General features: G+C 39.1%; 2 protein-coding genes across 4 annotated transcripts; both read left to right on the top strand.

Annotated features, from left to right (window-relative positions):
- The first annotated feature begins 169 nt into the window (after positions 1–169).
- si:ch211-212k18.5 (sal-like protein 2) lies at positions 170–7,370 on the top strand. The gene is made up of 3 exons (XM_055156480.1): positions 170–542; positions 2,233–5,255; positions 5,333–7,370. The coding sequence occupies exons 1-3, from the start codon at positions 467–469 to the stop codon at positions 5,549–5,551; spliced, it is 3,318 nt and encodes a 1,105-aa protein (XP_055012455.1). The 5' UTR covers positions 170–466; the 3' UTR covers positions 5,552–7,370.
- Positions 7,371–9,056: 1,686 nt separating this feature from the next.
- slc7a7 (solute carrier family 7 member 7) lies at positions 9,057–23,995 on the top strand. 3 transcript variants are annotated; one of them, XM_055156643.1, is made up of 12 exons: positions 9,057–9,216; positions 10,265–10,316; positions 11,291–11,373; positions 12,487–13,073; positions 18,317–18,442; positions 19,290–19,434; positions 21,608–21,731; positions 21,853–21,956; positions 22,491–22,587; positions 22,664–22,813; positions 23,295–23,478; positions 23,564–23,995. In XM_055156643.1, the coding sequence occupies exons 4-12, from the start codon at positions 12,596–12,598 to the stop codon at positions 23,629–23,631; spliced, it is 1,476 nt and encodes a 491-aa protein (XP_055012618.1). In that variant the 5' UTR covers positions 9,057–9,216; positions 10,265–10,316; positions 11,291–11,373; positions 12,487–12,595; the 3' UTR covers positions 23,632–23,995. The 3 variants fall into 3 exon arrangements, with proteins under 3 accessions (XP_055012618.1, XP_020793428.1, XP_055012619.1); XM_020937769.2 differs by lacking the exon at positions 11,291–11,373; XM_055156644.1 differs by lacking the exons at positions 10,265–10,316; positions 11,291–11,373 and having other exon boundaries at positions 9,070–9,216.
- Positions 23,996–24,032: the final 37 nt, after the last annotated feature.

The following is a 24,032-nucleotide window of genomic DNA, read 5'->3' as shown; positions in this document are numbered from 1 at the left end:
CAAATAAAGCTGGGTAGAATAAGAAAAAAGGGGATCTGGGAGGCTGTGTGTGCGTCGCCATTGAAATGCAAATATCACAGAAGAACAAGGAGTGGTTCTGTGCATGTGAGTGTGTGTGTTCTCTGTATGTGCATGCAGCGGGACAGCAGCGCGAGAGGAGGGGCGCAAATTGGACAAGTTTTTTGGGGGGGTGAGAGAAGAGACTTTAGAAACAACCACACACGCACTCCCAGTATAGCCTATGACACGGAGCCGGATTGAGGAAGGACATCTAGACTTTTCCAGACTTCTTAAATTCAAGCAAACAAAACGCATAGTATTTTTTCTCACAACAAAGTTTTATTGTGGCCTCTATGCGCTACTGTTGAACTTTGGATGCGCCCAGGGGCTCGTCCAGGGCGTCTAATCGTGCCTGTTTCCAGTCCCTCATCTGATGCCCCCCTTTCCGTCTGACTCGCCGTGAATCATGTCACGCCGGAAACAGAAGCGTCCACAGCATCTCGTTAACGCGGATCCGGGGGGCCCAAAACTACTCGCTCACGGTGAGAAACTTTTCGTAATTATGCATGCGTTTGATGTCTACTTGGATTTACGCGCAACTGGCACCTTTTACGCACACGGTTTGAGTTTTTTTATTTGCAAATGTTAAGTTTACACGTAACTTTTGAGTGAGTGTATGTAGCTTGGCTGATCACGGTAGGCTATCAATGGTTCACAGAGACGCATATCATTTTCTGACTAAAATGTGCTTTTTAGTTTTGTTTACGAATAGGCCTGCTTGTTCGGCATGTTTCATCAGAGAGTGAAACAATAAATGTTACAGTATAGTCTAAATTTAACTTTTTGATAATAATTTGTATTGGTGCACCTGACTCAATTTAAGCTTACATTATCTGAATTAAAACCGGTATGCTTAGTTACTGACTATGGGCCCCACTAATGGTCTGACCACTTTTGTTAAGGCCATAAACCTGTCTCTATATGGTGAATAGATCAGGATTAACTAGCGTGTACATCTGTGGCCATTTTCATGCGCTACCCCTCCTCAGAGCAACCAACAGGCCACGCTGCACTGACTACTGGAGCTCTTTGATGAGGGTGGAGAAGTCTCGTATTTGTTAACAATAAAGTTGCTAGCTTGGGGGGGGAGGGTAGGTTGTGTTTTTGATATAGATTAATCTTCCACCCTTCTATTATGCTTGTCTTTTGCTGTTTGTGCATGCGTTTCTCTCTCATATGCTCCACTCTTTCCCCATTCTCACCCCACCCCTTTCTTCACCCCCACTTCTATTGACTGTATACTCCTGCTCAGTTGGGGGGAGTCCAATGGATGAGAAAAAAGACTGAGTGAGGATTTAGATGTTATTTTGCATTTTGTTTGTCGTCAAGTGCATACCCTGAAATGTGTAGCTACATTTCTCACTATGTACCTACAAAAAAAGTTAATTTATACACACAAATTTGTTTACTTAGAAGTCAACTATAAACTAATGCACAAAGGTACAGTCTTCATTCCATCACTATAACTCTCCAGGAGGGAATAGTTAGTTTGTCTCACCATTGTTGTTACCCTTCCCCCTTCTGCTTCTTTTTACTCTTTCTCACTCTGTGCTCAAGATTTTGAAAGAATTTGACCCCATAGCTGCAGAGGTCAGATAAATTGACCAATCAGAGTGTCTGGACAGTGCCCAGGACCCTTAGTATGGCCTGACCCTTGACCTCTACTGTGACGTAAGGGGGGAAGGGTAAATAGAGAGATGAAAGACGTAACTGCTGTAGGGAGGGGGCGGGTTAAGAGGGGTTATGGGTTGTCGTGGTGATGCCCATTGTCCTCTAAAATGTGTTGCCATAGCAGCAAGGTGGTCTGTGAGCTTTTTGTGTGTGCAAGATGTTTGAGGAGTTTTGCTTGGGAGAGCACAGATTGAGACAAGACATTACAAAGCCTCATAGACTCTGCACAGTTCCTCTACTTGTTTATTTGCTTGTTCAGGGCAAGCTCCTAGCAGGGATTTTGTTTGAAGGTGTAAGATGATCTCCTGGTATGTGCACAAATTTGCTTACAAAAATGCTCAAGGATAACTAGAAGCATTGAAATGAACATTTTGTACTTGAAGTAGAAAGTTTTTTGTGGATTTGCAATTGTGGGTACCCAGTTTTACCACATTTAGGAACATGTTTCTATTGCTGTGTTTCTAAAAGTACTAAAAGTTTATCCTCATGCTTTATTTTTAGATGACCACCTGGGCATGAAGTCACCCTCTACGTCTCTTGGCTCCGAAGTAACCTCATCCGGATCATCTTCCTCTTCTCCTACCTCCATTCAGGACTGCCAACCGCCTCTGGCCCCACGCCCGTCCCCTGGTGGGCTCCACGCGCCATCTTTGCCCAGCGAGAGTTCACCTCCTCCCCACTGGCCTAACAACATTGCCCCCTTCACCACATCTTTGCCCAACACACACTCCTCCCTCTCCCCTGACTTCCCACACCCCTCTCTGTCCTCGCAAACCCACTCGCCACCTGCTTTGGGCCAAACCTCCAGTTGTAATCAAGGAAACTCCCATTCATCCATGACGTCTCCACCAATGGCTAACTCTGCTATGACCACAACTTCTTCCTCTTCCTTATCCTCTAATTGTGTGCCATCCCACCGTGACAGCACTAGTCCTGGACCACTACAAGCATCTGACTCCCCAGGGCAGGACCAGCTCCAAGTGCCCCCAACTTTGGCAGTGCTTTTGGAGGAGCTGCGAGTTTTACAACAACGCCAGATCCACCAGATGCAGATAACCGAAGAAATATGTAGACACGTTTTAAGGCTTGGTGGGGCTGTTTTTGGTCAACAAAACGGCACACAAGTTAATGGTTCAGACAGTACCCAGAAATCTACAAGTGAAGCTTCTGTATCACCGACTCACCCCTCAACAGCTACTCCTGTAACTACAACATCCTCTCTTTTAACTGGGCTTCCATCATCTCTTTTTCCTCAACCGCCTGCATCCAAGCCAAGCAGTGCCAATGGAACTAGAGCTTCATCATCTTCTACCTCTTCATCATCCACTATTAGCTCCTCCGTTGCTTCCTTACACCCGCTCTCTCTGTCTTTAGGCCTGCCACCTCACTACCTTCATGAAAAATCACCCAACTCTTTAGCATTCAGCCACAGTAATGGCATAAGTTTTCCAGCTCCCGTACCCACCACTAGCAATTCCCAGGAACACCAACCCAGCTCCTCTTTGGGCTCTGGTTCATCATCCGGGCGCCCCCAACACGTGTGCCGCTTCTGTGGTAAAGTCTTAAGCAGTGATTCCTCTCTTCAGATCCACCTGCGATCGCATACAGGAGAGAGACCTTATCAGTGCCCAGTCTGCCTGAGCCGTTTCACAACCAGGGGAAACCTCAAAGCCCACTTCCTGCGCCACAGAGAACAGAATCCGGAATTGTCCCTCTCTCTGTTGCCGCCGGCATTGTCCGAGCAGACCCCAAGTGGGTCTGCTCCCGGCGGCGTTCATAGGAGACGGAAGCGGAGGGCTGAAGATGATGAAGCTTTCAATGGAGTTAAAGGCAGTATTCCTGGGATGACAGATAACATGGCTTTGGGGTTCCTGTCTGGAGGAACATCACGACCCTCTCCTTCCTCCCTCCCATTGCCGCCTTCAGTAGACATGGCACTGCTCTCCACAGCGCATTCTCTTTTACAGCTGAACCGAGCTTCTGTAGCAGCTAGTGCTTCCCCCACTGCTCTGCCTTCGTCCTCTTCATCCACATCTTCTTCGCCTTCAGCAAGGAGTGCAAAACAGCAGAGATTTGATGAAAACACCCCTCCACACACCAGCCTGCAGTCCCCATACTCCCAGCTTGCCCAACTTCCCAAAATCCTCTTCCCCGGTGGAACCTCTCCTCACCATCTTGCACTTCTTCGACCACCAGGGCATCTTGCTGGCCCCCACCAACTGCCCTTTCCATTCCCACCTTTCCCCAAACCATCAACCTCCTCCTCTGGCTCTCCTACTACCTCTAACCAAACCTCTGACACCTCCAAGTTGCAACGATTGGTTCAGAAATTAGAGAAGCAACCACCAGGGAGCTCCTCTTCATCTTCCCCCTCCACTTCCTCACAAACACTTGAAGCCAATGGAGATGCAAATGGCCAGGATCTGTCTACAAATGCGTATCGGAGAGAGATGTTAGCGGCTCTCGGTCTTAGCCCAAGTGTGAACGCTGCAAGTCAGGGAGGTATGAGCAATGCCCCATCTCTTCCGACTGCAACCACTCCAAACCAGTGTGGAGTCTGTCTGCGTGTCCTTAGCTGCCCCAGAGCCTTGCGTTTGCATCAAGCCACGCATTTAGGAGAACGTCCATTTCCCTGTAAGCTCTGTGGTCGCTCTTTCTCCACCAAGGGCAGCTTGAGAGCTCACCTCGCCACTCACCGTGCTCGCCCACCAAACGCTCGTGCACTCAACTCCTGCCCCCTGTGCCCGCGGAAGTTCACAAATGCCTTGGTCCTTCAGCACCACATCCGCCTGCACCTTGGAGGTCAGATCCCACCTGATGAAGAGGTGCCACTTGAAGATAGCTTAGAAACAGAGAATGCTGGTTTGGTTGATGGTATGAGTGACATGTCATCTAAAGACCAGGTTCTTCCTCTGGCATTAACTACAGGGCCACGATCTCCAGTTACCTCAGGGTCTAAACAGACTGCTGATCTAACATCAATGAAGGAATGTGAGGGTTCAGTTTTAAGTGTTAGCTCACCTCTGACCCAGAACCCCCCCACAGCAGGAGCCGAGGACCCCCCAGTGGATGATGGAGCTAATAACAGTCCTCCATGCTCTGTAGACGAGGTGAATGGTGATGCTAACAGCACTGATTCAATGAATGCACCTTCAGAAAGCACTAATACAGCCACTGACAATGGAGAAGATGCTCCTCTGTCCCTGTGTGTTTCCAAAACTAGTGTCGAGGGAGAAAAGCTTGTAAAAGAAGTTAGTAATGATGAACCCAGCTCAGCAAAAGAGCCTGCCAATGATCCATCACTCACCCCTCCTGCCAGTCCCAGTAACATCCCAGCATCTGAAGAAAAGGTAGAGAAAGATTCAAATGGGACCAAACCAGAGGATCAAAAAGCACAAGAGGACAGTCTAGTGGAGGAAGGCAGTAGCAGTGCCCCCCCACCATTAACACAAACGCCTCGCCAGGACAAACCCTACAGCTGCTCCCAGTGTGGCAAAGCATATGCTAGCAGGAGCGGGCTAAAGGTAAGTGTTTGTTTACTCACTACTTTAAACAACACAGTTATATCAAGTTTTTAATCATTTTGCTTTTTCAATAACAGGGACACATGAAAAGCCACCCTGGAGTCTCCCTGAGCACCCCTACCAAGGTTCAGCCACTTGAAACTGAAGAGGAGCCCAACAAAGACACAGTCAAACAAGGGACCCAGCCTGATGAGAAGAATGTAGAGGTGGAAACTCCTAAAGGTGACAACATTAACTCTGTCCCAACTACGGTGAGCTCAAATGGGACAGAAGAGCCCATGGACAGAACTGTGTAAAAAAAAAAGTAAGCATAGTTGAATGCTGGAGTTGTTAATGTCCTGACAAAGGAATGTATGTTAAAACACTAGAATGATATTCATTTTTAGGTTTATTCATTTGTAATGTGTTTAGCTGGATAGAGCTGCAGTATTTGTATCCTAGTTCAATTGGAATAAAAGTGAATGTAGTATTTTTCTAGGTATTTCCATATTTTCAAGATCACAATGAGGCCTTATTTTACACTTTTCACAGAGAGTCGCCTAAGACTAGGGATGTAACAATAACTGAAATACCATGATATTGTATTGTCAAAAGTCTCACAATAATATTAAGTACCATCACAATATATCGAATTACAAGTCTCTTCGCTTAAATTAATGGTTATGATGCAGCAAAAAAAAAAAAAACAGAGGGAACTACATTGACCATGATCCTTTGCTAACTATTATAAGCACTTTTAAATCTTAGTTCTTTGGATTGACTTGTCAAGGCATTTTAAGAGGAAAAAGGTGCATATTCACAGTTTTGTTAGCCTCCACAAAATATCGCAATAAATATGACATGTATATCGTAAAAATATTGTACAGAGAGATTTGGATATCGTTACATCCCTGCCTAAGACCTTCTCAACACTTGACTCTGTAACAAGTATAAGCTGATGTGATGAAAAGGATCCAGAGTTGTTTGAATGAAGTCAATACCAAATGAGGCCACATTTGTACGGGCCAAAGTTTTATATTTGTCCTGCATTTTAATGACCTTTCTCTTTTTGTTGCTGCTAAATGCATGTTTTTAATGTGCTGAGTTGCACTGTAGTTGCACTGTCACATGCTACCAGAATATCGACTGAAACAGAAATGCCCTAAGATAACAAAGTGATGGTGGTGGTTGTGTTTACAGTAATGCTGTGAGCAGTTCTCATGCAGTGATTCCATTAATAGGGGAGACTATGGTGGCCCCATACTCTAATTTTCACCCCCACAGTCTAAAAACTTGCTGAGCAAAAAATTGGTAAAACTAATTTTACTTTATGCTTGTGCACTATGTAACCTTTTGGTTGGTGGTCCATCACCTGCTTGTTTCTATATGTCATTGCTCTACCTGGAATGTTCCACAGTATGACATTAAACAGCTCCATTTTACATATATTCAATTACAAGTGGTTTTATAGCTCATGAATACAGAGAAAAACATGCATTCTGACAGTGAGCGGGATTGCCTCTCCACAGATCTGAGCTGTAACTTGGTCTGGTTTGGTCTCTATTCTGATAAAAAGGTTTAATACCATACTGTGAAACATTCCAGACAAAGTAATAACATTTCCATGGAGAAAAGCATTTGATGGACCCTCCACTAGAAAAGTTACACATTGCACATTTAACATATAGAAGTAACCGTTTTTAATCTGTAATCAGTGCTTTTTGATGAGTAGGGGCCATAAGTGACATTTATACACCAAAATATTGTATTAAATAAAATGATTCAAATATGGATCACTTGTGCCACCATAGTCTCAGTATAAACTTGTGGAAAACACTGCTTATGTATTAATATTTCTATAGCAGCAGATTGATTGTAAAAGTTCTTGGTTGACACATTTTCTGGTGTCGACTTGGATTCATGCTGGAACCAGAAGTGTCCCATTATAAATCCCTTTTTATGCCCTCTGCTCCTCTCTCAGAGCACTTGAGAGTTTTCTGCACTCATTCCACATTCCTGCCTAGTCCTGTATAGTATTTGTATGCTTTACCTTTTGTAAACCCTTTTTGTAGCCACAAAACAAAATATGTTCCCATGACGATGTGTAACAGTTAAATAAAACAATGGTGACATGACTAGAGAGCTTGTTTGATCTTTGTTTCATATTCACTGTAAACCAAATCTTCTTCCATTTACCAATTGCATGTTCAGGATTGGTCAGGTTTTTTTTCTGCTTATTGTCCCAGCTTAGTGTGTCTGGATTTGGGGGTCTTTTGTCTGACTGTGCTCTCCCTAATTCAGCATTTTCTTCAGCTAGTGTCCTTTAATATGTTTCAGTTCCTCCACTGTGTGTGCGTATACGCGTGTGAAAAGGATAATCACTGCTTGTATGAGTGCAGCTGTAGAGGCCACCACCTCCATCCCTCCCCTCTCTGTGTCATACTCTTTCAAACGTACCCTCTTTTATTTTCTCTTTCATTTCTCTCACTCACTCTTTTGCCTCACCCCTAACCGCCCCATTCCCCAAACCCTTCTCCCCATCCCCTTCTCCCCATCCCATGCTCGTGTAATGAGGTGACACACAGGAAGCTCTAATCCATACACAATGCCACCCCCACCAAAGTGACTGGGAGCAGGACAGGGGGCAACAACCTGGCCCAGCTGTCCCCAAAATGTCCGTCTTTAATCCCTGTAGTTTTTTCCCCCCTGCCCCATAACCATGACAACTGGTAACCACAGTAAAGAATGCTCAAGGCAGAGATGGGGGACAAAGGAGCCATGTGTGAAAAGTTGGTCCACATGCAATGAGATGTGTCTTCATCCGAAATAGAAAAGTCAGTGATTTTAGAATTACATTAATTATTCCAAGGGGTGATGGGGTGAAAAAGAATCTTCAGGTGTGAGTGGGAGAAGCTTTGATCACAAAAGACATAACCTTAATCTATATTTGCACACAATCATTAATCATCACAGAAAGGACAAGTATTTGCATTTGTGATAGGTCAAGTGTCATTTATTTTGGGTGAGCTTTTTAAATCCACACAATTCAATTCAAATTGTGTATTATTATGACATTTTAATTAAATTTGATTGTCTTCATTTGTTATAAAACTCTACAGGATAGTATAATATTGGGCTATCAAATCTAACTTGATTTATATTTTAATGTAAGCGTGACCTAAGCGTAAACAACATTTAAGCAGAAATCTAAAGAAAATGAAACACCATTTTGATATTTATTGGAAAGTGCATTTTGTAGCGACACGGGAGATATAAAGGGTAAAGGTTTAATACATGTGAATTACAATCCTGTCATGTTATACAGGAAGGTTTAAAGGCTATGAGTAAACCACCTATATCCACAAGAGGGCGCTATTACCTTCCAATTTGGTAAGCCTTGGTCATAGAGGAATTACTAACCAAATATTTATTTTTTATCCGGAATTCTGGTTTCTGGTTTGTTTAGTAAATTAGTTTGAGAGAAACGGTTAGAAATGTGTCTATAGGCTTATCTAAAATTGTTGAAAAGCTTTATTTGCACCTTTACACTTTGAACTATTTTCTAAATCAAAATAAAATCATTCAGATTGGCTACAGTATAATTAATGAGAGGGCCGTATTAATATGGGATAATTATAAGCTATGTTTTTAAAAGCTGTGTTTTGCGTTCTAGGTGCTCAATGATTTAATTACAGTAAAAGCCCTGTTATAAAGTGATGGTGATGAAACCCATTGAGGAAACACAATGCAAGGCCATTACGCGCCCCTCCCTCCGCTCCGGGGTCGTCTCCTTGGCAGAGACTTAAAGCAAAGGGAAGTGCAAGTCCATATAAAAGCCACAGGTCCATCAGCTGAGGCGCGCAGCTACGTCAAGACCAGAGGAAGCACGAGGACGCACATACGCACGCAGAGAGACAAGACACAAGTTTGAAGTTTTGAACATTTTTAGTTCCTGAAAAACGCTAACTTACAACTGGAGAGGGTAAGCTAACTACTAGGCAATCTGACAGCTGTTTATATGTGTTATTTTAATCTGTGACATAGAAACAAAAATCCGGCATATAGCACAGCCATGTTACAGTTGTCCATTAACTTTCACAAGCCATCATAACCATAACCATAATCATAACAAAATCATAAAAAGAGTTCAACTATTTATTACCAATCTCTGGAATTGTTTTAGCGTTGCACAACATAATTAGCCTAAGTTAACGGAGTAAAAACGTTGAAATCACTGTCACTTTTTTAGGTGGGTTATTAGCCAATGTCATTCAAATTGTCAGAGGTGTTTTCAGAGATAGTTATCAATAGAAGACTTTATATTACTTTCAAATTAATTTAGCTATATTGTTTAGTGTGTTTGTTTGTTTACTGCTGCTCCCGCGACCCGGCCCCGGATAAGCGGACGAAAATGGATGGATGGATGGCTGTTTAGTGTAAAAATACATTAGGCACTATGTCAAATGTGAAAACGTTAAATCATTACCTGCTTGTTTCTATGGATGTATATCATTGTTCTGAATGTTCCACAGTATTACATTAAATAGCTCTACTTTACATTTATTCTGTCACAAGTGGTTTTAAAACTCGAAAGTACAGAGAAAAGCATGCATTCTGACTGTGAGCGGGGTTGCCTCTTCACAGATCTGACCTGTAGCTTGGTATGAGTTGTAACTTTGATCTCCATGAAAAATAGAAAGGTTAAAATATTCTCCATGGAGAAAAGGATTTGATGGATCTTTCACCAAAAAAGTTACCTAATGCACCTTTAAAGATAAATGATAGATAAATTATGTTAGTAGTACTCTTATTCTTAATTATATGAGATTAAATATATGTATATAACTAGATTCATCAACAAACACAGCTCTTTCACAGGACAAGTTCACCTTTACTGTCTTCTAAGATTATGTGACCTTGTGTAACGTAAGGGTGACAACTTATCAGGTTCAGCTTTTGGACCTTGCTCTGTCTTCAGGGCCTCACCTCTTTCAGTGGTTGGATCTCAGTCACACTCTCTTCTTTTACAGCCTGTTACTGTCACTGTCGTCACGTGCCACTACTCCTCTGCTCCAAAGCAAGGTAAGAGATGCTTGACCTGCTTTACAACTGACTTTTACAGGCAAATTGAAAGGTACGTTGTGTAACTTTCCTATTGGAGGGTCCATCAAATACTTTTCCTCATGGAGATGTTATTGCTTTTTCTGGAATGTTTCACAGTATGGTATTAAACCTTTCTATCTTCATGGAGTCCAAACCAGACCAAGTTATCGGTCAGATCTGTGGAGAGGCAGCCCCACTCATAGTCAGAATGCCTGTTTTTCTAGGTATTTTTGAGCTATAAAATCACCTGTAATTGATTGCATGCAAGACAGAGCTGTTTAGTGTCATACTGGGGAACATTCCAGGCAGAGCAATGACATATCCATAGAAACTGTAAAACATTTCTGGTGAAGTTCAAACCACCTGCTTGTTTGCATTCTGATGTTATTACTTTTCCTACAATGTTCCACAGCATAGGCCTGTCACGATATTTATCACTGGACTTTTTCTTTGTACTAGTGAGGAACTTTTTGATTTATTTCTGTACTATAAGATTTGAGCTGTGAGCGTTGAATAAATAACTTCATAGTTACAAACTAAGTAATAAGTTTAATGCCATTCTGTGCAACATTCTAAGCAAAGCAATAATATCTCCATGGAGACAAACAAGTGGCAGATCCCGCACTTAAATTCAGCAAAGTTTGTATCTGCCTTATTCCCTATATCAACTCGGTCATCACAAGGTAATATAATAACAAAGAGCAAAGGCATACATGCTAATAATGAATTCAAAATAAGTAGCAAAAATAACATGAGACAAATAAGGCATAATTATACAAACTTATATGTACAAGTAAAAATGAAACATATAGTATGACAAAATATTACTATTTACTAAATATAATAATACAAAATATATCTGGGCTAAACACAAGAGGTGGGTAGTTACATGGAGTATGATATGACTATAGTCCTGTATCTTTTAATCTGTTTTTGTGTCTTGCCTCACTAAGACTTCACACTAGCTGACGAATAATGAACTTTGGATAACATGTGACAGGCACCAATGCTGACATGTAAAAAACCATGCTAATAGGTGAGTCAGTGGATTTTTTTTAGTGGCTAAGCTTTTCCATAGTTAGCCCAGGGGTTAGTAAAGAAGATCTGCTAGTATTGTGAAGCATGTGGTGTGTGTTTGCTCTTGAGCCTTACTCTGTCAATACACTCAGCCTTAAAAGGCCATTCACTGTGTAACTTAATGGCACCACAATATACGAAATTCTGTGAGCTCTCTGTGTTTTTTTTTTTTTTTTTTGCATGAGTGGGGCATGTAAATGTGTTTGTGTTTGATTAGATTTGGGTCTGATTGCATCAGCACAACTATTTGCTCTGCTCAGTAACCGTTGTCATGACAATGGGATGTAAGGATGTAGTGATAGGCTATCCAATCTGATATGGGGCAATGTCTCTTTTAAAATGTCTTGACGAGTCTTTGGTTCTCTCATAATACAAAGAATTAAGGTTTAAAAGTGATTAATGGGCCCATATTATTCTATTTTGTGATCTATGTTATAATGTTGTTTCCTCATCACAAATAGACCTAGAGTTGTGTTTTGTTTCATTCGCACATACTTAACGCACAAATCTTACATATTTAGGCTGAGTTCTTATCTTAGTTGGAAAACACTCTGTTCCGACTTGTGATGTCATGTTGTAATACAGGAAGTGCTCCACTTTGTTTTTAAACTCTGTACACTTTCACTAGAATCATTTGGATAAACTTAGCTCTGGAATTGCCAATCTCTACTGAACAAAAGGTAAAAGGTTGCAGTTAACTTGAAAACAAATGCTTCATGACACCCTAAGGGGGAACAGAGCGTTATAAGATTTGGAGATGTAGACAGACTGATAATATAGGGCTACTGAAACATGTGTGAATGAAACAAAACATAAATCTGGGTATGTTTTTGATGAGGAAACAACATTATAACATGGCTAAATGTTCACACGAGTCAATTTTGCATAATATAGGGCCTTTAATAATGATTTCTTCCTCCTGTTTTTTTAACTATTATCGCACCAAAACACTGAATTGAAGCAAAGAGACTTGTAATTTTAAATATTGTGATGGCCCACGATATTATTGTATGACTTATGACAATACAGTATCACAACATTACCACTAACTTGACCTTTTTTGATTCTACAGGTGCCCACACACAATGGCAGATAACCTGGGATAAACCACAAGAGAACTTCAGAATAACATCTAAGACTGACATATTTGTATATATAACAGTTCTAAAATTATTTGAACAATGGCATCTGAGAGCTTGACCTCAAATGGCAGCCCTCCGTCAGTTAAGTCCGAGGGTTCAGACGAGTCAATGAAGCTGAAGAAGGAGATTTCCCTGTTAAATGGCGTGTGTCTCATCGTGGGGAACATGATTGGCTCAGGCATTTTCGTCTCTCCAAAAGGGGTCCTGATCCACAGTGCTTCCTATGGCCTCTCTCTGGTGGTATGGACTATCGGGGGGATCTTCTCTGTATTTGGGGCTTTGTGCTACGCAGAGTTGGGGACCACCATTACCAAATCCGGTGCTTCCTATGCCTATATACTCGAGGCTTTTGGGGGTTTCCTGGCCTTCATCCGATTGTGGACTTCACTGTTGATCATTGAACCGACCAGTCAAGCTGTCATTGCCATCACCTTCTCAAACTACATGGTCCAGCCGATCTTCCCCACCTGTATAGCCCCTTACCTCGCAAACCGACTCCTGGCTGCAGCTTGTATCTGTAAGTATTTTAATCTAGTCACAATAACAAATTTTGAAGTGTGATATACTGCATGGCTGAAGTGAAGATAGACCATAAACGCTCATACTGAAACACACACAATGACACTAAAGCAGAATTATCTCCACAGAGGTATACTAAATGTGCACTCTTGTTAAAGGGGCACTGCGCAACTTTTCTAGTATAAGGTCCACCACCTGTTTGTCTCCATAGAGATGTTATTGCTTTGCCTGGAATGTCTCATGGTATGACATTCATTTCAGATGTTTCTATTGGTCAAAAATACAATAATTCCATCTGTGAATAGGGGCGCCTCTCCACAGATCTGAACTATAATGTAGCGTAGCGCTGTAACCTGCTCGTCTCCCTCGTGATAGATAGGTTTAATCTATACTGTGGAACATTCTAAACAAAGCGATAACATTTCCAGACAAGCAGGTGGCTGGTGGCAGATTCTCCAATAGAAATGTCACGCAGTGCATCTTTAACAACATGAGTTGCAATAAATAAATAGCAGAATTAAACTCTTTAGTAGTTAGTTTGCATTTTTAATGGCCCATAGAAGTTATTATTTCAATCTTTAATCTCTCAAATCTTATCACAAAGCCAAAAAAGAACCCAAAATAGTGCAAAGAAAGAGTACACAAAAATATATTGGTCCATCAATCGTATATTGAACCATAAGTCAATATAGTAATTATCTTAAGAGACCTATTTTCATATTTATTCAGTACTATGAACAGTCAGAGTTGTGTCATACTGGGCTATTGGAAGACCTATCACGTGAGCTTTTCTCAGACTAGAGAAGCGAAATATGGTGACAAAGCTGAAGTCAAGAGCCGAAACAGGAACTTAAAACTTCCAGGCTATTTGCAATTAGTCCAGCTAAGGGAAAAAATAATCAAATACATTTTGCTCATGGCTTAATTTTGCTACCAATGCAGATTTACAACTATTTGCCCAGAAAAGGCTTGTTAATCTCTGTTAATAAACAACTGACATTACTAACCTACCAAAAATACCAAATCAATCAACCAGACACTCCCAGTCAAAAGTTTGGACTCACCATCTCATTCATTGTTTTTTTTTTCTGTATGTTTACTTCTACATTTGCCATACATACAGAAGACATCAAATATAGGAAGGAAGGTGTGCGAAATTAAAGGAAAAAAAGAATTAAATAAAACGTTAGTGTAAGTATTTTATAACCAAATCCTCAAAGTAACCACCCTTCGCTTTGTTGAAAAATATTTACGTTTATTTCTTAATAATTCCATAGATCTTACATCATATATTTAATGTCTTCTGCATGTATATCAAATGTAAAAACTAGTAAATATATATAAAAAACACTGAATGAGATGATGAGTCCAAACTTTTAACTGGTAGTGTGTATTACCAGATTAAGGGTACACAAGGGTGCGCAACTTTTCTTGTGGAGGGTCAGCTACCTACTTATCTCCTTGGAGATCTTATTGATTTGCTTGGAATGTTCCTTGGTAAGACTTTAAATATTTCCATCTAGCATTTATTCATTACGGGTATTTCTATTGCTCAAAAATACAGTAATTCCTTCTGTGAATAGGGGCATCTCTCCACAGATCTGAACTGTAATGTAGCTTAGTTTTATTTCCCTCATGATAGATTTACTTATCTGTACTGTGGAACATTCAAGACAAAACAATAACATTTCCGTGGAGGCGAGGAGGCGGCTGATCTTCCACTGGAAATGTTACAGTGTACCTTTAGGGTTAAGATGCCACAAACTGCTCTTGCTTAGTTTTATTTTTCTGGGGGGTGTGTAGAAGAACATTGATATAAAGATAAAGTATTTTGTACTCACTTGCAATAAATATTCCTCATTCATCCACCCACCCACACACACGCACACACACACACACACACACACACACGTGAAAGTCTTCCATCAACATTTATGGAGATAAGAAGTACTGGAGAAGGGCTGATAGCTCTGAGGTAAAGTCCGAGAAATATGCAGACTCTGACCTAAGCAACTAACAGCCCAGTAACAGCTAAATAATGACAAATTAATTAATTATATGTAATTAAAAGAATTCTTGGTCAACTAAAAAGTTTATTAAGTACGTCTATGTATTTGACCCAAAGTGCCCTACACCAAGGCCTGTCATGATAACTAATTTTGAAGTGGGATATACTGCTAATAAAATTATAGACAATAAAGATTAAACCTTGTTGATCTTGAGTTTAATACTAAAAAATACAAAAAAAATAAAAAATCTGGAACCCGGAACAACAGACCCTTTGTCCACCCTGTGTACTGCCCTGACCACAGCTCTCTCCAGGACCCCAATTAGCTATAAACCTGTTTTCAGTTTATGCAATATTAGACTTACCACTTTCACTTTCACTTTTTACTGTCATGCTAAAATTTCCAAATGTGTCTTTCAGTTTCAGGTTTCTGACATTTTTTCCATTCATTGAGAAATTTTGCTCAGAGCAGGGTTCAGCAGCATTAACATAGAGATAGACATCACACAAAATAATAATAATACCCCCACCAGGAAATAAATATAAGACCTGGAGGGACAAAACCTTCTTCGCTGCTGCCCCTACCCTCTGGAACTCAGAGACTCATCCACTCTCCCTTTCTTCAAAAAAACCCTGAAAACTCACCTGTTCAAAACTGACTTCATTACTGCATCTCCTTTTCATTTCTTTCTTTCATTTTGTTTTGTCTATTAGGGATGTACAGATCCAGGTTTTTTCAGTTTTGATATCGATGTCAATACAAGGGTAGAGACTGAAAATATCATATATATTTCCAAACAGCATAAGATAAAGAATGATCCACTAAAAACTACAAGTTTAATATTATGAAACATTTTGGGGCAACATTGGTCAGGAAATCATCTCACCAATTTAATTAAACCAAAATGGTATATCGGCTGAACTGACATCTGAGCCACCAAATTTTTCAATATCGGTATTGTTATCCTATACCAGTACCATATCTGTCTTGAACTGTGTGAAGCATCTTTGAGTGTCATGAAAAGTGCTATATATGTGTTGTTGTTAATATTATTATTATTATTATTATTATTATTATTATTATTATTATAGATTGGGGTACAAATTTGTTTTTTACATGTTACTTGTGTGAGCTCATTCTGTGTGTTGAACACATGAGTGGGAGCTCCAGTGTGATCATATGGCCATATTAGTCATTTCCGTAATAGAGTCCCACATTCTTTCTTTGCTTGAGTTCTGCAAGTTACAACTTCCTTATATTGACTTCTGAGCTCCTTTATTAGTTTGTTGAGATCTATTTGAACTGCTTTACAATCCTCTTTAGTGATTGATGTTTGCCCAGAAAGTCTCATGTTTGAACTTTTACTAATACAGATCTTTTCAGTTGTTATCTGTTTTTTGTCAGAAAAAAGGCAATTTTCTGTCCCTACACTGGTATCAGTGAATAGCTAATATCAGCAGATACTTCCAGCCAGTATCGCATCGGTATCAGTACTGAAAAAGCTGGATCAGTGCTTTTCCAACCCTGTCAGATGTCCTTACCTACACAGTGACATTCTTGTTCTTGTTCAGACCGGCTAAACAAAACACATATAGCACTTTACCAGAATACCTTTAGAGGACCTGCCACCTGTTGCTCCATAGAGATGTTATTGCTTTGCCTGGAATGGTCCACAGTGTGACATTAAACCTTATCTAACTCCATGGAGACAGACAGGTGGCATGATCAAGCAAATTACAGGTCAGATCTGTGGAGAGATAGGCCTGCAATAAATAGCAATATAAACACCTGTAATTCAATAAATGCAGGATAGATGTTTGATGCCCTACTGTCTAACATCCAAAGCAAAACAATAATTTCTATGGAGACGAGCACGCAGCAGACCCTACATCAGAAAAGTTACACAGTGCACCTTTATATCGTTTTATTTAGTTTATCTTGAAATCCGATTGTATTTCAACCAAAACGTGACCGCACAGCTAGTTTTATCCTCTCCCCTCTTGAACATCTACATTACAGTGTCCACACAGTATGGCCCTGCTTCTGTGCGGCTGCCTCCCTCCACCAATGCTGTTTCCCTGAGTTCCCACTGACTCCTTAGTTGTTTTGATCGTCTCTCTGTCAGTGTAGAACATGATAGTGTTGGCTTAGCCCCAGCTGCTGTTTAGGTGGTCTGTGTGTGAGTATTTACAAAGTCATATGGGGACTCAAACCTCTTCAGGCAATCAGTTACAGGTCAGTTACGTATTATTCTACAAAAAGTTGAATGTGTACAGTCAAAAATATACTTGGGTGGAGGTCTGGTGCAAAATTTGTTCACTGTCACTAATATAATAATATGTAAGGATTCACTGATACAGATATTGGTACTAAATATTGGTTGCTTCCATGAAAATTTGCTGGATTAGGTATCAGTTCCATGATATAGTGTCAGCCGATATTCTGGTTTGACTCTTTACTGACTGATGTAGCCTCAGAAATTCTCATAATGTTTGAACTTTTATTCATACAAAGCTGTTCAGTTGTTACGTGAAGGATACTTAACTTGTTTATTCAGGTCACAATATCATAAACATGACCATTTGAGAAGCAAAATTAAGTCATTTCAATTCAGCTCTACTCCAAAAGTGCAAACGTAAATACTGTATATCATGTTTGTTCTTGTGGCCATTTTCATAACAATACTTTTACATTAAGACCATTTGATTTTATAACATTGGCCAAATAGTAGAGTCAGTATCAGTAATCAGTAATCAAAAATCATCGTCAAACTGTGATGTTTCTTCTCACAAAATCTTAAAACTAAAATTTGATATCATGATAATAACTCTCCAGTCTCATGAATATCCATTTACAGTCCTTTGTGTAAACTCTGATTAGAGCTAAGCATGTTTGTCAAGAGAAAGTGAGTTATCTTTGTAGCTACTGATGGCCACTGATTTTGTTGATTCCTCAGTCGGGATCAACAAAATCACTGCAGAAGTTTCATAATCGTCTCAAGTTTTCGATTATACCTGCAGAGTCAAGTGTGTGTGAAAACTGTTCAGCTGTTTCCTCTGAAAACAACAGTCTGCTTGAGTCAGCATCAGAGCTTCCTTAAATCACCATCGGAAACAGACTGGCACACATGCACTTTACACAGCAAATGTCAGAGCTGAGAATGAAACTGTACAAATATTTCTTCTTTTTTTTACTTTCCATTAATCTATATAGTGTCTCTTTTGTGCTGTAGGCTTGCTGACCTTTGTCAACTGTGCCTATGTGAAATGGGGCACTAGAGTTCAAGACTTCTTCACATACGCCAAAGTTATCGCTCTGATCGCTGTCATCATCACAGGCCTGGTCATGATCGGACAAGGTACCAGTTTGACTTAACATTATTTATAGTGTATTATTATATTATTATTATTATTATATTATTATTATTATTATTATTATTATTATTATATAAATGTATTATTTTATAAAAGGCCCATATTATGCTATTTTTTGATCAATGCTATAATGTTGTTTCCTCATCACAAACATACCTGGAGTTGTGTTTTGTTTCATTTGAACATGCTTAACAGACAAACCCTGCATACTTAGGCTGAGTTCTCCTCTCAAAATACCAGGAAGAGCTCCACTGTATTTTCAAATTCCATACGCCAATACTATAGAAGAATCATTTGGATAATTTCAGCCCTTGAATTTACAATTTCTACTAAACAAAAGATAAAGGGTAGCTGTTAACTTGAAAACTACTGCTTCATGACATCACAAGGTGGAACAGAGCATTTTGAGCTTTGGAGATGTAGACAGACTAATAATAAAGGGTTACTCAAACTCAACAAAACACAACTCTTGGCTTAAAGCTCACAAGAGTTAATTTTGCATAATATAGGACTTTTCTAGTTCGCTACCTGCATGTCAACATGGAAATTCTTTGCTTTGTCTGGAATGTTCCACAGTATGGCATTAAATTTATCTGTGGAGACAAGGGCATTACTTCTTGAGAGGCAAACCTGCTCTCATTACAAATACATTTCAAGCTATTACTGAGCAAGAGAAAAACATAATGAATGCAAGAGAGACAAGTTTATTTCAATACGGCCTTGTGATTGGCCTTGCACCACAAAAGTCACATAGTGCACCTTTTAGGAAACAAAAACAGCAATGAGTTAGTGTAAAGTTAAATGTAATGGTGCCATGCTTTATGTTTTCAGGTCACACACAGAACTTCGAGGGGCTCTTTGATGGCTCATCCCAGGACCCCGGGGGAATTGCTCTGGCTTTGTACTCTGCTCTCTTCTCTTACTCTGGATGGGACACACTTAACTTTGTCACAGAGGAAATCAAGAACCCAGAGAGGTGTGTAAACTGTCTGTCATATAAATACTGTATCTAGTGAATTGTTCAATTAAGTAATCCAATCCACTTTATTATATACATCACAGACACAGACAAATCAAAGGTGCATTGTGTAACTTTTCCGGTGGAGGGTCACAGTATGACATTCAACAGTTCCACTGTACAGTTATTCAATTACAGGTGTTTTTTTTTTAGCTCAAAAATACCTGGTATTTCCTGGATTCCGTTCTGAGTCTCTGACCTGTAGCTTGGCTGGGTTTGGTCTCCATAAAGATAGAAAGGTTTAATAATATACTGAGGTTTAATAACATACTGAGACAATGTACATTCCAGACAAAGTAATAACATCTCCATGAAGTAAAGCATTTGACGCACCCTCCACCAGAAAAGTTACACAATGCACCTTTAAGACAAGAAAAGAAAGTAAATCAAAAATACAAAAAATAAAAAATAAAAAGCTTTAAAATACCAAATGCTAAAAAGCTGTTAAAAATATAACATGAATACACTCTAATTCAAATTAAATAAGATTAAAGAAGGAACAATAATTTGGGAGTGTATCATTGGGATTTCTTTTTTTTTGCACTATGATAAGATTTGAGCAGGTTCTGACTCACAGTAGATACAAACTGACTATTTAAGTGGAGCAGTGACGTTCATGTGGTCTTAATTAATAATTTGTTTGAATAGTTTCTTTTTTCAGACCAATGTTCAGTTTGTTTTCATATCATTTACTCCCTCAGTGCTTGTGAGCAGTCAAACCTTGGTCTAAAAGAATTGTATTATTATTATGCTATTTTTTATTTTTATTTTATTTATTTATTTTACTGATATAGTACATTTAGAATATTTTGGGGTGAAATCCTGCTTTAAAGTTATTGTGTCAGCGGCATAAATTACTTTCAGTATTATCGTTTATCGTCTATTTTCTTCATCAGTACATCACACTTAAAGGTGCACTGTGTAACTTTTTGGTTGGAGGGTCCAGTCTCAGTATGGCATTAAACCTTTCTATCTTCATTGAGAGCAAACCGGATCAAGTTACGGGTCAGATCTGTGGAGAGGTGACTCCACTCATAAGTCAATTCCTGTTTTTCTAGGCATTTTTGAGCTATAAAAACACCTGTACTGGCAACTGAATAAATATAAGGTACGTCTGTTGATACTGTGAAACATTCCAGGCAGAGCAGTGACATCCACAGAAATAAGCAGGTGACAGGGTGGACCCCCAACCAAAAAGTTACATAGTGCAACTTTAAAAATTGTTATTGTGACATTTTTTTTATCAATGTTATTACGGCCCTTACATAGAAATTGTACAATGCAAAACATTTTAGTGACATATTTCTAGTTTAGTGCACATTACTGAAGTTTGAATTCAGAGGTTGGTAGTACTCAGTTACATTTACTTGAGTAACTTTTTAAAGATCTAGCAGCATACTTTAACTCTTATTTGAGTAATATTTTTATTGAGGTAACAGTACTCTTACTTGAGTAAAAGTTTTGGCTACTCTTTCCACTGTGAGTAAGTCTACAAGTGATAAAAGCTTTGTGTTGCCAATATAATGTGTTTCTTGCACCACTCCATGATTTAGTTTAGCTGATTTTTGTGTTTTTCCTCTGAAAATACCAGATTTTGTGCATTATTAAATGTTTTGTCCTTCCAACTTTATTAACTTTAAATTATACGTAAGATGTTATGTTCCAACAGTAACTCTATAAGTTCTCTTAATTGAGTAGCAGTTTTCCCAAATACTTGTAATAAATGTAATTGAATAAAAAAAATAATTTAATTGTAATTGTAATAAATAAATGTAATTGAGAGAATGAACTAACTCCAAATATTCAGGGCACTAAGGATGGAAATTAGCCACTGTATTGGCTACAATCCTGCATATTTACAAGTATGTTTTTATCTTTAGCATTATCTTGTCTTTTAATGTGCACTGTCCTTTTAATAAAAAAAAATACAAAATAGTCATAATGGTAAATAAAATGAAATGAGGTCAGTATTTTCTCATACCGCTCTGTTCTCAGGGAGATTTAGTGATAGACATCCATTTAATCCTAAACCCAAACTTTTGCTCACCTAAAAGGGGCCAGTCTCTGATCTTTAGTCTTATGAGGAATCTCTGTTTAAATTGGCTCATCTGGCTGTGTGTTTGAACTACAGGAATCTACCTCTGGCCATTGCTATTTCCATGCCCATAGTGACTGTGATCTACATCTTGACCAATGTGGCTTACTATACTGTACTCCCCATGAACGCCATCTTGGACAGTGATGCAGTAGCGGTGGTAAGATATAAGATAAAAGAAAAGAAAAAAGAAAAGAAAAGCTCTGGTATTTCTATGGGCTGCATGCAAAGAAGAACTTACAAAAAATATGTTTATTGTTTATTTTTTCTTAATTTCCTAGACATTTGCAGATAAAGTGTTTGGCATCATGAACTGGACTATTCCTTTAGCTGTGGCTCTGTCCTGCTTTGGTGGACTCAACGCTTCAATTTTGGCATCTTCCAGGTGAGAAACTTATTTTGATTGTATGCACCATTTTTTATTAAAATTATTAACAGTCCTATATTACTCGTTGAGCTTTAAGCCATGTTATAATGCTGTTACGTCATCAAAAACATAGCCGGAGTTATGTTTTGTTTCATTCACATATGTTTGAGGAACCCTGTATTATTAGTCTGTCTACATCTGCAAAGTTCAAAAGGCTCTGTTCCACCTTGTGATGTCATGTAGTGGTAGTTTTCATGTTAACAGCTACCTTTTACCTTTAGTTCAGCAGAGATTGGCAATTCCATGGTTGAAATCATCCAAATGATTCTAGTGACAGTGTATGGTGTTTAAAAACACAGTGGAGCACTTCCCGTATTACCACATGGCATTACAATGTGGAGTGTTTTGAGTTTGAGAGAAGAACTCTGCCTAAATATGCAGGGTTTGTGTGTTAAACATGTGTGAATTAAACAAAGCACAACAACAGGTATGTTTTTGATGAGGAAACAACATTAACTGATTTTTAATTACCGATGTATGTTTTTTTGACAGACTGTTTTTTGTGGGCTCAAGAGAAGGTCATCTACCAGACTATTTGTGTATGATCCATGTTCATCGGTATACTCCAATTCCTGCTCTGCTTTTTAATGTAAGAAACCCCAAAAATAAATTAAATTCTAAATTTACAATCACGTTTTCTAACTCATTATGTTCTGTACTTATAGGGAGTCATGGCTCTGATATACCTGTGTGTGGAAGATGTCTTTAGGCTCATTAACTACTACAGCTTCAGCTACTGGTTCTTTGTGGGACTCTCCATTTTGGGGCAGCTGTATCTGCGCTGGAAGCAACCGGACCGAAAAAGACCATTAAAGGTAACAGCTGCGTGTGTTTTGCAAATGAATGTACATTTTAAAAATGCAAGTAGGAGCAGCTAATTTACTTTATTGATGAACTAGTATGTTATAATATTGTTTCCTCATCAAAAAACATACCCAGAATTGTGCTTTGTTTCATTCACATGTTTAACACACAAACCCTGCATATTTAAACTGAGTTCTTCTGTCAAACTCCACCTCGTTCCACCTTGTGATGTCATGTGGTAATACAAGAAGTGCTACACTTTTTGGATAATTTCAGCCCTGGAATGATCAATCTCTCCTGTACAAAAGGTGAAAGGTGGCTATTAACTTGAAAGCTACCAGTACATGTCATCACAAGGTGCATCATGGCATTTTGAGGAAGTACAATATTCTAACATGGCTTAAAGCTCACAAGGGTCAATTCTGTGTAATATAGGACCTTCAATATTAACCTGCTGGTGAACACTGACTTCCTGTTTTTATTTTCCTTCAGCTCAGTCTGGTCTATCCCATTATTTTCTGCCTCCTGACCATCTTCCTGGTTGTGGTGCCACTTTACAGTGACACAATCAACTCTCTCATTGGTATTGCCATTGCTCTGTCAGGGGTCCCTGTTTATTTCCTCTGCTGCTACACTCCAGCCCACAAGAGGCCACTATGGATTAGAAAATTTATAGGCAAGATTTTTTGGACAAAATATTTACAATTCTAGTGTATTTTTGTCTATGTGTGTTATTTACTCTGTTGTGTTTACTTTTTCAGCTAAATTTGGCATCCTCATTCAGAAGGTGTGCTTTTCTGTTTTGACTGAAATGGACAAAGAGGAATAGGACACACAAGGACTGAACGCACATTAAAGACTTTCTCTTCTCACCTGGCCATAAATGACGCTGAGTGCATTGCCAGCTGGACTTATAAAGACATATGATTTTGTCACAGTGCGTACATATTAGTAGAAATTATTTAATTGACAACAAACATGTAGTATTTTATGTAATTAAATTTAGAAATGTGTTCATTTTACCTGAAGAAACACAACAATGGACAACCTCATGTACTAATGGCACTGCAATTTTCAAATATGAACAAAGGGCTATTTTTTATTACTCAATAACTTTTCACACAAGAATTGTTGTGAATATTACATAACTTTTCTGCTGAAAAATATTTATAATAAATTACTCTAACAGTGTATATTTTTGTGATTTCAGTCTTCAAAGAAAGAAGAATA

This window comes from Boleophthalmus pectinirostris, unplaced genomic scaffold (assembly GCF_026225935.1).
Source record: "Boleophthalmus pectinirostris isolate CB_2022bp ecotype Guang Dong unplaced genomic scaffold, ASM2622593v1 HiC_scaffold_20, whole genome shotgun sequence".
NCBI lineage: Eukaryota > Metazoa > Chordata > Actinopteri > Gobiiformes > Gobiidae > Boleophthalmus > Boleophthalmus pectinirostris.
This window is presented reverse-complemented; position numbering and strand designations above follow the sequence as displayed.